Source organism: Macrobrachium nipponense, chromosome 32, assembly GCF_015104395.2.
Source record: "Macrobrachium nipponense isolate FS-2020 chromosome 32, ASM1510439v2, whole genome shotgun sequence".
Classification (NCBI taxonomy): domain Eukaryota; kingdom Metazoa; phylum Arthropoda; class Malacostraca; order Decapoda; family Palaemonidae; genus Macrobrachium; species Macrobrachium nipponense.
This window is the reverse complement of record NC_061094.1, coordinates 61,976,036-61,991,325: the sequence shown is the minus strand read 5'-3', so window position 1 is coordinate 61,991,325 and position 15,290 is coordinate 61,976,036. Positions and strand designations below refer to the sequence as shown.

At 41.1% G+C, this 15,290-nt stretch overlaps 1 protein-coding gene across 1 annotated transcript in view; it reads left to right on the top strand.

Annotated features, from left to right (window-relative positions):
* LOC135207556 (WW domain-binding protein 11-like) overlaps window positions 1–5,759 on the top strand; it is a 41,243-nt gene extending 35,484 nt beyond the window's left edge. The window contains exons 4-5 of the mRNA XM_064239386.1: window positions 4,268–4,356; window positions 4,720–5,759. Of these exons, the coding sequence (XP_064095456.1) occupies window positions 4,268–4,356; window positions 4,720–4,823 (193 nt within the window). The 3' untranslated portion in view covers window positions 4,824–5,759. The remainder of the gene's footprint in view (window positions 1–4,267; window positions 4,357–4,719) is intronic.
* Window positions 5,760–15,290: the final 9,531 nt, after the last annotated feature.

Below are 15,290 nucleotides of genomic sequence, written 5' to 3'. Positions count from 1 at the left end.
GCGACCCCAAAATTTTCACCAATAAACAGTGGTTTTGTCATGTATCTCATGTATCATGCGAGTTCCTTTTCCGAGGTCAGTTCATAAGGTTGGTGGTTTAGCGTGCTAGTGGCCGAGTCGTTCAGATGTGTGCTGCTGCTAGTGAAGTTACGGTAATTTTCTTACTAATCTCGAGAATTGAATAGAAGATCTCAAGATTAAAAAAGAATACCAAGATAATAAAATAATTGTAAAAATAACACGCCTTGGAGTCCTAAATCATTTTCTCTCTCTCTCTCTCTCTCTCTCAGAAATAAATACTGTAATTTGAGTCTTTCACCAACGGGTATCAGTAAATGTGTAGACATTGTGTGCGTGTTTAAAAAAGTGTAGTACACACACATTCCGATGTTTCGGTTTTTGGAATTTTTCAATTTCGGAAATGTGAGGTCAGATGCATAATCAAACAAACATCACTACTGCAGAAAAAAATGTTTCCCCTTTATGTTTTTCATTATAGTTATTTATTAATTACTGTTTATTTAAATAAATATTAATATAATACTGTTACATGAATGTGAGATAATTAAGATCACCTATAATAAAATAGTGGGACAATTAATATCATATGTTCACTAATAGCTATTATTTTCAAAACAAACATTCCGTAAAACACAAAAAAATATATGTACATAACAATCAAAATCTAATGTTTTGCAGTTCAACTTGTGAATTTCAACAATAAGTATGACTATATAATATATTTCACCATATCGATCTTGCAGTTGAAGAGTCGTAAAATTTTGAGGATGGTCCGGGAAAAGGATTTGTACGTTGTGATTACGTATCGCTACAACACCATGCGGTATTTTCATACCACTATATTGATGACGCATCGCTACGACACACTGGTATTTTTCATACCACTATACATTAAAGTTAAAATGATCATATTATATTATTGTTTTCACGAAGAAATAATTATATAAAGAAAATTATCGAGTAATTTTTGCCGTCAGCAGTCAGAAAATCACGAACATGGTAACGTTCAAACCTAGTGTCATCCACGGCATATGTCTATAAATAGAACAGAAGCAGAGGGCAGTCATTGGATAACAGATCTCCATGGCTACCAACCAGCCAATCAGGTGTTAGTTATACTACTCAGTGAATTTCTTAGAATAAACGTTTACACGTAACACACGGGAAGCTAACGATGATGTGTGTGCTTTGCATACAGTACGTAGTTTTTGTTTTTATTAGTGTATTTTACTGATTACATGAATACTCTCTCTCTCTCTCTCTCTCTCTCTCTCTCTCTCTCTCTCTCTCTCTCTCTCTCTCTCTCTCAGGAAAGATACCGTCAATTCAATTTATCAGTATCTTCCTGATAGACAGAGTAAATATTTAGGACTCCAAAGCTTGGCATATGTCAATTATTTTATTATCTTGGGATTTTTGGTTAATCTTGGGATTTTCCATGTCAACTCTTGGGATTAGTAAGAAAAATGCGATTATTTGAGTAGCACACACCCAAATGAATCGGGGTAAGCCTAGCACGCCAAACAATAGTATTTACAAAATGAGCTGAGCTCTGGCTGGGCTGTTTTGGTCCTCCCACGTGTTTGATCGCATATCTGCCAAATTTATAACAACAACAGAGATAAAACCATTTCTCCCATTACAGATATCAAATATTATCTTTTCCGTTGCGCAGAATTCTAAATAAATTACGTAGGTTCACGATTGATAAAGTTTTTTTATGCAATAACAAGAAACGGAGTCAGATATTCTATCAACAGGGCATCTCATTTTGGTGCTGTTGCGAATATTTCAACCAGTTCCACATGCATTGAAATCCACACTGACTGTACAGTCTGGAGGCATTTCTCCCTTCTACACTTATCTTGATTTCTTAATATCGTAGGTATAGAATAAATTGGTGAGCAAGGAAATATGAAATAAAGCATAACAGTAAGTTTGACGAGTGAGAAAATAAACAATCGTATACAGACAGACTCTCTCTCTCTCTCTCTATCTCTCCTCTCTCTCTCTCTCTCTTCTCTCTCTCTCTCTCTCTCTGAGAAAATAATAGATAGGAAACAATGACTGAATATTGCTTGAATGCGATATGGCAAAGTTTTGGCCTGACTGAAGAGTGGAGTGACTTTGACACCGACTTACAAGTTATTCCTGGTCATCTCACAGCCATAGATAGACATCAACTTCACAGCCGAGAAAGGGCAATCGTATACGAAATAAATAGGTATGGAAAATGCGAAATGCGGGCCTATGTTGTCCCATAAAAAAAGCTCTCGCTCGGACAGCTGTAAGATTTAGGAGAGAGAGAGAGAGAGAGAAAGAGCAATGCCTTCTTGAACTGACAGTTCAAGAAGGCATTGGAGAGAGGCCGAATAGGAAGGAGATTAAAGTACCTGGGAAGGAAAAACCCTTATAATCTTATAATTATAGCCTCGGGGTTTCTCTCAAGGACATTCAAAGGTCTGTCACACACGGGCAGTTGTTGTTTTTGTAAAATTAGCATAAGGGCAGATCTTTAAAAGCCACGCCAGAGAGCTCGCCACGGTGACAACACTATACCTTCCATATGAATTGACGATGTCCTATACGAAGATGCAGGAGATGAGGATGAAATGATCAAAGATCTGGAAGATGACGAATATGATGACTGCCTTGATGGCAAAGAATTCAGAGCAGTATTTGATGATACGGACACGGAGAGCGACTTTGGAGGATTTTAGTTTATTAATTTTATGCATTTTTTTTACTTTGATAAATTTTCACTTACCTGCGTATCCTAAAAGGAAAATAATAGTTCAAGTAACAAATGTTTCTTTTACTGAGTAAAACAAAAAGTAAAAAATCCTTCGGTGTTGTGCCTTAACTGATTTGGAAATTATAGATGGTTAGTCTAGAACAGTTAAACATGTTGTATAAACCAAAATAATGCAAATGGCGCGCGATCGCTCTTTTGTATTTTAAAATACAATATTAATATGAGAATGCATACAATATTATTGGATATAGTGAAGTACAAGTAAAACATAACTTTTTAAAAGATCTACTGTTTTCCTCCGGTAGTAACTATCGCGATCTGCCGATTTGGGAAAGCATAGACGGTACGCTAATTTTATACCGCGTGTATGATGCGACCCCTTTAAAATTAGCTTCAAAATTAGGTTTCAAAAGTCGCATAATATGCGAGTATATACGGTACTCGGTATATTAACAAATCTGTGTAATATATAAAAGATGAATATCGGCAAATATGATTAGAAATGATGAAACGAATGATACGTTACTCGAGTGTAATGTAAACAAACAAAGCGCTAACTAACGCTGCATAACAGCCTACGTATATATGTATGTACAAACTGCCACTCAAGTTAATGTTTTGATTGGGTTGTTAAAACGACGTCCCAGTATTTTATTATTATGTTGGAATATTCCTTGACCATTGGTTCTTCTATGGCATAAACAGGCTCATTTGAGGGAAAACGAACCTGCAGTTGATTCACCAGATTCAAACTGGGATCCTTATGATGAAAACGTGAATGATAATTTGTCTGATGAATTGTTTAATTCAAGTGACGATGACTCAAGTAATTTTGAAGGATTTTAAATACATATTTACTATTAAATACAATTTTTTTTTTACTTTATTTAAAGTGATAAATAAAGATTTCATACCATAAATGTTTTTGAACAATACCCCGGTAAATACAAAACTGTCAGAGTGAACTCATCCTTCTCAATTACTGTACTACAAATAGTTACGCAATGTTTACACTTGCTGTGCGATTGGGGTTTCTCTAAGTTGCTTTGATTTGTTTCATTTTATTTAAGGTAATGGATGTTCTAATGTATTATTATTGTCGTATTACAGTGTGAAATGTTTTTAATACTGGTATTTACATACATAGTTACCTCAACAAGGCTGTCATTGTTATTAGCCAACTGTAAAGCCTGGATTCCTGTACCGATATGCCAAAATAATAAAGATTCACTTTTTGTTACCGTTAGATAAGTCGACCCCCTAATTTTGGCATGATTTTTTGGGGCTAAAGGGTCGACTTATACACCGAAATATACGGTAAAGATAAAAAATAACTTGGCAATAAAAATGGAGTGATAAAATCAAAATGAATTGAGGAGGAATGTAAGAAAGTTTGCTCAATGATAACAAAAGGTACGTCATAAATTTATACTATCGGCCTTTTAATTGAGTTTGGTGAAATAGCATTTTGAAGTACCTTCACTCTTTCAGGAACTTGAGTGCCGATGTTACTCGTTTCCTGCCAACAGCCCTGAGAGTGAAGAGAGAGGATCGCAAGAAGCTGGGAAAATCAGCAACAGGTATGGTTAGGTTGTTTGTTATTATTGCTGATCGAAGAAACCTTTTTGAAACCCAGTGCTAATAAAACTTCTTATATTTTTATAATAATAGTAATTATTACAGAGTTCGCAATGTTTGTCGTGATTGAGAGACTAAATAGTGAGTAAAATGAAAGTTTAAATAGTGGAAATTCTTCTCTAATTACTGCACCTAAATTATTATTCAGAAAAATGTGCTGATTTTTGTCAGTTATGACTTGCCTTAGTCTGTAGTGTATGATGATAACTTGGGTAGATGTCATGATTTATGTTTGGTCAATAGATTTGTCTCCTTTCAAAGGAGACATTTTCCAACAGGGAATAACGTCAGTTTGTTTCCCACAGATACAAAGGACCTGGGAGGTGGAAAGGCTGAGGACACGGATCGGAAACCAACCAAAGATGATGCTTATTCTCAGTTCATGCGAGAAATGGAAGGCTTGCTATAAAAGATATCGCCTATTTAATTTAGCTGTTGTTAAATTTATATTGACCTCTGAGAGAGTCATAGCAAAAGTTAATATAGTCAATTAATTGTTCTCGAGATATAGTTAGTGCAATTGCGGGTGGTAATCTCGATTTCATTTCAGGTTATCATGATGTTATTCATTGTCATTCATTATGGCTGCTGTTTGCTGTATTTGAAATATATTGAATTTTTATTTTTTAGGGTACACTCATTTATTCAATGAAAACTTAAAGTAAAACAGTGCTTTCATCATTTGTAATGAGTGTATGAGGTTCATATGCTTCCTTTATAGATAGCTGTGTTCTCTTTTTCCATCTCATAATAATTGGACCACTGAGTGATATTTCCGAACTCTAATAAGGATACCTTAAATTATGCGTTCTGTAAAAGGTGAAAATTAGAGAAAGGATGCAGTGAAGAAGTAGTACATACTCCCCTCCAGGGGAGGAACACGCAATAAGAATGGTATTAATTGGATATATAGCTTCTCTGGTACACCAGACATGTTCTTGTATGAAATTTTGTGGTAAGTTAAACAAATACTTTTCAAATCAAGCACATAATAGATTTACTCTCATTGAAAAGATAAAAGATCAATTATGAATGAAGAGGAATCTATGTAAGAAAAATGCTACTCTTCAGATAAAACTATTCTTTCTTCAATGTCAGTCATGTATATTTTATTCCAGTAGTCTTCAATTCCAAAAATTTATTTGTGTACAATTTTTTTTTCTTTGCTCCACTTAATGTGAATAACACGATCCTGCCGTTTCCCATACACTGAACCTCTGCAGGATTCTGTCTTTGAATTGTGAAGCAAATTGTATGTTCATTTTTTTTCATTTATTTTTGTGTATAAATTAGTTTGTAATGCATTATTGTATTTTTTTTATACATACACATTCAAATGATCTTATGCAAGTGTTTCAGAATCCTTCCCATGAATGATTGTCATAAGCATTAAGAAAGCAGTATGTATATTGTTGCACTAACAGTCTGTAATTGTACATTTTTTAGCAGCAGGAATGTGCTTATAACAGAGAATAGCTGTAAACCAGGTGTTATTTTTCTAGGTGGGGACATTGTTACAAATTATTGCAGAGGATAAAAATGTTACAAATTATTGCCGAGGATAAAAATATTGACTGTGGGTAAGGTGAGAAATTTGTAATAGTATTTGTATATTCAAATCCACTGACGAAGAAAAGAGAGCAGTAGTTAGCTAAATAACTCAAAAGCTCAAAATATTTAAGTAATCATGAAAAAAATTTTGTACTTTAGGACACGTACAAGCTACCATTTTGCTGGAGTTGATTATTAGGTATTGAAGGGTAACCATATCTTCAAGAAAATAACTCGAGTCCCTGTGAGTGCAGTTTCTGCTGCTGTTTAAGGATATACAGGCAGTCCCCGGCTTACGACGGGTTTGGCTTATGACGTTCTGAGGTTACAACGCTTTTCAATTATATTTATCAGAAATTATTTCCAGGTTTACGATGCATGTTGTAGGGTTATGACACTTACAATGCTGATCTGGCAGAAGAAATATTACTCCAAAAATGCGAAATAATCAATGTTTGAAGGCTTTTTTTATGAAAAATGCAATAAGAATGCAGTTTACATATGTAGTTTTTAATGCACCCAAAGCATCAAAAGTAAGGTTTTCTTAGGATTTTTTATGATGTTCCGGCTTACGACGATTTTCAGCTTACAACGCGTCTCAAGAACAGAACCTCTGTCGTAACCCGGCGACTGCCTGTATATCCATCTGCTCTTCATGCACACCCAGTTTTTGCTTTATTTCAGTGTTGCTATATCTTATAAGTAAAGATTACATATCCATATTATCCACTTTAGCTTTGTCTTTGCTGTCCTTCCTGTACTCGATTAGGATAAGCGTGCCTTTTTTATGATCACTTCAGTGACAATATATGAATTCAATCTTATTCCATTTGTTTTTCCATCAATAGGGCAGCAACATTGGGAGTAGCCTGTTTCAATTGCAAACAGAAGCATCCCCTTTTTTACAGACATTTTTCCAAGTCCACATTTAATAATTACTAATTTCATACATTCAACTTCCCTGTCAGATATATACTTAGCTATAGACTCCGTCGCCCCCAACAGAAATTCAAATTTCACGGCACTCGCTACAGGTAGGTCAGGTGATCTACCGCCCTGCCCTGGGTGGCAGGACTAGGAACCATTCCCGTTTTCTATCAGATTTTCTCTGTCGCCGGTGGTGTCAACATTGTTGTTACTACCTCCTGACTGGAATTCTTTTTTCAACGCTTTTGATCTTCTTTCGACCGATTTTTGATGACGTACTTGGATCGTTGTTTGGCATTCGCTATCGTGGAATTGTTTTTGTACTTGGCTTTGGCTTTTTCTTGAATATGTCTGACTCAAGTGTTGGTTTCAGAGTGTGTGTGAATGAAGGCTGCAAGGTGAGGATTCCGATGGCTTCGGTAGATCCTCACACTGTATGCCGACGATGTAGAGTTGTTGAGTGTTCTTTAGATAACACATGTAATGAGTGTGAAAGGTTGAGTGCTGAGGAATGGAAGACTCTAACTTCTTACTTGAAGAAGTTAGAGAGGGATAGAGAGAGGAAAGCGGCTTATAAAAGCCTAAGTAGATCTAGATCTAACGAACCCTTGTCTAGTTCTGTAGCTTCTTCTGCTCATTATTATTCTCCATCTTTATCAGGCCGATCACAGGTTGCTAATCCTACTGATTCGGCTTCTGAAATTGCAGACCTCAAGGCTTCCCTTCAAAAAATGCAAGAGAAAATGGCATTAGAAGGTAAGCAAAGTGAAGGTGATATTTCCAGTGATGTAAGTGTCCCCAGTGTAGTGGAGGGGGCGTCTGGTCGGCTCTGCGACGCTCCCAGGCCTAGACCTCTTCCAAGCTCCCTGGCCCAGAGGAGAAGGAAAGTCGGAAGCCGTACGGAGGTTGTGGAGAATCCCCACCGATCAGGCGTCCCTTCGGCAGAATCTGTTACATCTCAGACTGCCAGGGATCGCTACAGAAAAAGCGTCCTACGTGAGTGCTTTTCTTCATCGGGATCTCCCTCACCGAAACGAGGGTGGAAGGATACGAATCTTTCCCGTCCATTAAAGAGGAACTGGAAAGAGCCTGAGTTTAACTCTAGCCCCGAGCGCTTTTCCGAAGAAGAAGCGCCTTCGGTCATCAAGAAAGCTAGACAGGAGTTAACTCCCTTTGCTGTAAGGGAGCCTCAAGCGCCTTCCAGATCTCCCTCTCCTGCTTTTGAAGAAGAAAGGGAGTCTTCAAACAAGAAGATATTGATGAACCTGCAAGAACAGCTAGCGTCTATGGTAGGAGTTCTTTCCAAGGAGCCTCCTCATAGAAAGGACGACAAGCTTCCTGTCAAAAGATCAAGACACCGATCTCCTGTCAGGTGCATCGAGCCTTCCAGGGGAGTTGTCGCACAGGCGGCCATCTCTGGGGGGAGCGAAGCACTAGGCAGGCGAAAGGTAGAAGAGGAAGAAGCTCCTGCCAGGCGCCAAGCAGGCGCCAGACAACACCTGAGAGTGAGGATTATGATGACAATGACGTTCTCACAGGAAGGGATGAGCCAGCCAGGCACAAAGCGCCTGATTATATCCGAGATCATTCCAGGCGCCAAACGCCAACCAGGCGCCAAACGCCAACCAGGCGCCAGGTGCCAGCTAGGATGGAAGATACAAACAAGTGTGAGGCGCCTACTATGCGCGAAGAGCCTGATAGGCGCCAGGCGCCAATTAGTCAAGATTCGCCTATGGGGAGGCGTAGGGAGACAATATCTCTTAGTCCCTCACCTGATAGAAGTTCTTCTTTGACAGAAAGGAAAAAGTCCAACGAAGAGACAGGCGAAAGAAGGGAGCATTCTCCTTCCGATCCTCTCGACTTAGAGGAAGTATCGGAAGATGAGGTGATTAACAAAGAGGGACTGTCGAACTATAAAGTTCTTACTTCTCTCCTTCTGGAAGAATATGGAGATTCTTTGACTCCAGCTGCTCCTCCTTCTCCGCGCTCTCTATTTTCGAGCGCTAAATCTCTCAAGTCTTCGTCCTTCCTTAAGATGAGACCGGCCATATCGATGAAGAGGGCCCTGCAGTCTCTAGATTCCTGGATTAAAACTAAAAAGGAACTGGGGAGGACGGTCTTTTGTATGCCTCCGGCCAAACTGATGGGCAGAAGAGGCATATGGTATGAGACAGGAGAAAATATGGGATTGTCTCTGCCTACTTCGGCTGAATCAGACTTCTCGAGTCTCGTAGACTCCTCGAGAAGGCACGCTTTGAACTCGGCCTGAGCAACATGGGGCCTTTCGGAAATGGACCACCTCCTCAAGGGGCTTTTCCACGTCTTGGAGGTTTTCAATTTCCTGGATTGGTCCCTTGGGGTTTTGGCCAAAAAGATCCATGAAGCGGAAGGCCTAAACCCAGAAGCTTTGCATAGCATACTTACATGCATTGACAAACCAGTTCAGGATGGTTCGGCAAAGATCTCCTCCCTCTTTGGTGCGGGGATGTTAAAGAAGAGAGCAGTTTATAGTGCTTTCCTCACTAAGGCCGTCTCTCCTTCGCAGAGAGCCGCCTTGCTGTTTGCCCCGCTATCAGAGCATTTGTTCCCTTCTCAGTTGGTGAAGGACATATCACATTCGCTAACTGAGAAGGCGACGCAAGATCTCCTCAGGCAATCATCGAGGAAGAATAGGCCTGTGACCAATGAAAATAAGAAAGAGGCTCGTCCACCGCAGCAGCCCTTTCGAGGAGGCCCTCTTGCTAGAACAATATCCAAAAGAAAGTCTACGGAAAGAAGAGGAAGAGCTTCCTTCCGACCCTTTAAAAAGGGGAAATGAGAAAGTGATCCTCCAAACACCAGTAGGTGCCAGGTTACAAGAATTTGCGGAAGCCTGGGCAAGCATAGGAGCCGACACATGGACCATGTCGGTCATCAAGAAGGGATATTATATCCCATTCAAGGACAGCCCTCCCCTGACATCAACACCGAGGGAACTGTCTGCCAGATACAAGGACCCTGTACTGATGGATACTCTTCGTCAAAAGGTGGAACAGATGTGGGACAAAAGGGCAATCGAGCTAGTACTGGACCACAACTCCCCGGGGTTTTACAATCGCCTTTTTCTAGTAGCGAAAGCTTCGGGGGGATGGAGACCAGTACTAGATGTAAGTGCGCTGAACAGATTTGTAGAGTAACAGAAGTTCAGTATGGAAACGTCTGCTTCAGTTCTTGCAGCCCTTCGCCAAGGAGATTGGATGGTGTCTCTCGATCTTCAAGACGCCTATTTCCACGTCCCGATTCATCATTCATCGAGGAAGTACCTTCGTTTAATGATGGAGGGAAGGATCTATCAGTTCAGGGCCCTGTGTTTCGGCCTGTCCACGGCTCCTCAAGTCTTCACAAGTATAATGAAGAATGTGGCAAGACATCTACATCTGATGGGAATAAACATCTCCCTATACCTGGACGACTGGCTCATCAGGGCCAGATCGCAGAGAGTGTTTGGAGGACCTTTCAACGACATTAAACCTGACAAGGTCGTTAGGATTGATCGTGAACCTCGAGAAATCTCAGATGATCCCCAGCCAGAACATGGTTTATCTGGGGATTCGGATGGATTCTCGGGGTTTTCGAGTGTTTCCTTCTCAAGAGAGAATATCAAAAGGTTGCGCTACAGTCTCCAGCTTCTTAGGGAAGGAGCGCAGTTCAGCGAGGGAATGGTTGAGCCTTCTGGGGACCCTTTCCTCGCTGGAACAGTTCTTTCCTCTAGGAAGACTGCATCTCCGTCCTCTACAGTTCTTCCTGAAAAGGAATTGGAATTGGAAGACAGGACAGCTCTCCGATACATTTCTGATTCCTGTAGAGGTGAAAAATCACTTAAGGTGGTGGTTACTCCCTCTAGAGGAAAACAGAGGTGTGTCCCTGGAAGTTCGGAACCCGAACCTGAAATTATATTCAGACGCGTCGGAGACGGGTTGGGGTGCAACCTTAGGATCGAGAGAAGTGTCAGGCACCTGGTCGGAAGAGCAGGCGTCATGGCACATAAATTGCAAGGAGCTCTTAGCCATTCATTTTGCTCTAAAGGGCTTCGAGCAGATAGTCAGAGACGGGGTAGTGCAGATAAACTCCGACAACACCACCGCTCTGGCTTATGTAAGAAAACAAGGAGGGACTCACTCGCTCTCTCTCTACGAACTGACAAGAGACCTTCTTATATGGGCAGATCAAAGAAACATAACTCTACTGACAAGGTTTGTCCAAGGAGAGAGGAATGTGAGAGCGGACAGGCTGAGCAGGAGGTTCCAGGTCCTTCCCACAGAATGGACCCTCCACTCAGAAGTGTGTTAGATCCTTTGGTCTCTTTAGGGGACGTTCCTCTTCAAGAGGATAGACACCTTTTGCTCTCTGGCAGACGACCCCAGAGCTTTTGCAGTAGACGCCTTTCTCCTAAATTGGTCCGGACTGGATGTTTACGCTTTTCCCCCATTCAAGATCCTGGGGGAAGTGATCAGAAAGTTTGTGGCCTCGAAGGGGACAAGGATGACTCTGATAGCCCCATATTGGCCAGCCCGAGATTGGTTCACAGAGGTAATGGAGTGGACGGTGGACTTCCCCAGATCTCTTCCAAACAGGACAGATCTGCTCAAACAGCCCCACTTCGAGAGGTACCATCAAAACCTCCCCGCTCTTGCTCTGACTGCCTTTCGACTATCGAAAGACTTGTCAGAGCGAGAGGGTTTTCTCGCAAGGCGGCAAGCGCAATCGCTAGAGCCCGCAGATCATCTACTATGCGAGTATACCAATCGAAGTGGGAGGTGTTCAGAAGTTGGTGTAGGTCGAAGAAGCTGTCCTCCTCCAATACCTCTGTGACCGAGATTGCAGATTTCCTTCTTTTCTTGAAGGAGAAATCGCATCTTTCTGTACCATCAAAGGATACAGAAGTATGCTCTCGGCCGTTTTCAGGAACAGAGGCCTAGATTTGGCCAACAATAAAGATGTGCACGATCTCATTCGTTCTTTTGAAACATCCAAATCAAAAGAACCTAGAGTTCTGAGCCAGAATCTGGACGTGGTCCTAAGATTTCTGTCTTCCGAAAGGTTCGAACCACCTCATAGGGCTTCCTTTCGGGACATTACGAGAAAGTGCCTATTTCTTTTGTCTCTCGCTACGGCGAAGAGAATCAGTGAGCTGCACGCCCTTGAGTCAAGAGTGGGCTTCAAAGGAGACTCTGCTATTTGTTCGTTCCAGACTCTTTTTCTTGCAAAGAATGAGAATCCCTCGAAGCCCTGGCCCAGGAGCTTCGAGGTAAAGGGCCTGACTAGCCTAGTAGGTAGAGAGGCTGAGAGGTCTCTTTGCCCGGTCAGAGCGCTTAAATTCTATCTGGACAGGAATAAACAGATGGGGGGTTCGCAACACGGTCTATGGTGCTCGGTAAAGGACCCCAAAAGACCGATGTCGAAGAATGCCTTGGCCTTCTTTGTAAGAAGCGTAATTACGGAGGCACATAAGAACTGCCCAGATGACTTTTAAACTCTTGAGAGTGAGAGCTCACGAAGTAAGAGCTATCGCAACGTCTATTGCTTTCCAGAGAAATATGTCGCTTAAGAATATCTTGGAAGCAACATATTCGAGGTGCAACTCGGTGTTTGCATCTCATTACTTGAAGGACGTGCGCGTAACGTACGAGAAATGTTTTTCTCTAGGTCCGTTTGTGTCAGCGGATACAGTCCTGGGTATTGGAGCAAGCGCTGATCCTTAATTTTATGTACGTAACCCTCTCGTTGGATACGTTCTTCGTTGGATACGTTCTTGACTTCCTGCTGGAAGAAGTGTCAGATGTCGCACAGGCAGCCGTCACTTCGGTTCAGTAAGGAACTCCAGTGGTATCTGACTATCAGAGGGGTACAACGTTTTTTTTTGTACTTTAGTGTGTGCGTATTGACTGTGTATTTCGAGTTATGGGTTGTTTGTGAAGAGTTTGGGGGATAACTCTTGGCAATCTTAGAACTAACACAGGTGTTAGGATCGGGCGATCGGGATCGGTTGTGTGCTCCTTAAATAAGGCGTATTGTCATATAAGTGGATTAGCACCCATTGACAAATGCCAGTCAGGCTCTGCCGAGTATGTGGATAAGACCCCATTGACAGACCCACAAGAACTCTTGGCCACAGATCACTATCTCGCTAAGGCTCTTGAGGTGAAGCAGACTCCTAGGCAGTAGCCACGAAGTCTTCCACCTAATCAGGTAGGAACCAAGGTCTATAAATACCTACAACATATATTGTTTACCTGTCTCAGTAGTTAGCTGTCTCTTACCCTCCACCAAAGGGTGTCAATCAGCTAAGTATATATCTGACAGGGAAGTTGAATGTATGAAAATGATATTGTTATAATACAAAGTTTCATACATACTTACCTGGCAGATATATACGATTGATGACCCACCCAGCCTCCCCGCAGGAGACAGGTGGAAGAGAGAAAATCTGATAGAAAACGGGAATGGTTCCTAGTCCTGCCACCCAGGGCAGGGCGGTAGATCACCTGACCTACCTGTAGCGAGTGCCGCGAAATTTGAATTTCTGTCGGGGACGACGGAGTCTATAGCTAAGTATATATCTGCCAGGTAAGTAGGTGTGAAACTTTATTGTATCATAACAATATCATGTTCATGTTATCACTTAGTTTCACAATGTGTTATTTTCAGTGTTTCATGCACTAACATCATCTTGTGTAATTTAGTAAATTGCCCTCGCTTAGGTGACCAAATGCCACGTTTGATTCTAATCTGCATTAAATCGTTTCCAAGCAGTCACCATACTTGTAAGACTTGGAATAATAAATTGTCACATGCATACTGTAACTATGTACTATAGTCTCAGATTCAAGTTACGACAAATAAACATTAATGTTCACCAGTTTCAGTTTGGTGAAAGCAATGTAGGCAAGGCTTCATCCCTTAACACTACCCATCCTGAGTCAGATTGTTGACATTCCCTTCTTACCTCCCCAGTGTGCTCTTCCTAGATTTATTCTCATGCCCTGCCTTCTGTCTTCATCCCAAACTTTTTGTAAGTAACATTTCCTTAAAAGCAGGAGAAAGTTTGATGCTTTTATGTCTTCCTACTAAGATTACATAAATGGGATTCCCTTTATCCTTGCTGCAGCAGTATCTGTACAGCAGACTCCATTACTACTGCCATTCTTGACCATATTGTGACATTTTTTGGTTTATCCAATCCTATGATAGCTGAGTATTTCAACTCATTAGTCCATCAGCCAGCTCTGTAGGGGGTTAGTTTCGTCAGTGCAACTCATGCAGTGCAATGTAGGCATTACTTGAGGTGCTGTTTAGCGTCCCTTTGGCCCTTAGTTGCAATCCCCTTTCATAACTTTTGCTGTGCCTTCATTCATATTCTCTTTCTTCCATCTTACTGTCCACCCTCTCATAACAATTGGTTCATAAGGCAACTGCGACGTCTTCCTCCTGTTACACCTTTCAAACCTTTTCACTGTCCATTTCTGTTTCAGCCCCAGTGCTTTGCATGTATGTCAAAAGTCTATGAATCAGTCAATTTTATAAGAGGTGAGAATTCTTACTTAGTGGTCTAGAAACCATGTAATATGGCAGCCAAAGTAATAATACATAAATCTCTTCATAACTGAGTCACATGCATCCTAATTCAGTCTTATTGGTCACCAGATAGGTCCGTAAATGACTCCGACTTCCAAATGGGAGAATAAAAGTTTGTTCTTGTAGAGGGGCCTGTAAAGCCATGTGGTTGTAACTAGAAAAGTAGTTCACACCATGCTATAGAGCTGAAGTTTAATTCTCTCGTTTAATTGTCAGTTACACTGACAGGCATATGTATATCTTGTGCAGGATTAGATATTTTTACGTAACTAGGAACCAATTGGATACCTAGCAACGGGACCCACAGCTTATCTGAACCACATTATATCGTGAAATGAATTTCTATCACCAGAAGTAAATTCCTATGGTTCCGCGTTGGCCGAGCCGAGAATCGAACTCCGGACCACCGGATTGGTAGCCGAGCGTGAAATCGACTCGTCCAATGTGGAACTATATATCTTGCACAGGACACAGTAAAGGGACCAGCAGAAGCTGAAGGGCCCTCGTGCAAATGTTAACGTCCAAGAACTTTCTGAAATAACAAAATGTAGTGACTTCATGAAAGATGGAGAGCCATCCTTACATGAGTTCACTAAAATATGTATCTGAAAACCTTGATCGAAGAAGCAGAACCAGGAGAATGGGGAAAGAACCTCACAGTAATGGCATACAAAGTACAAAAGACTGTAATATGACATTAGAATATTAGAATTCATGGTGGGAAGATCATATTATGAAAGGAATTATTGGAGAGATACAGTGCCAAGAGGATGTGAAGAAAATA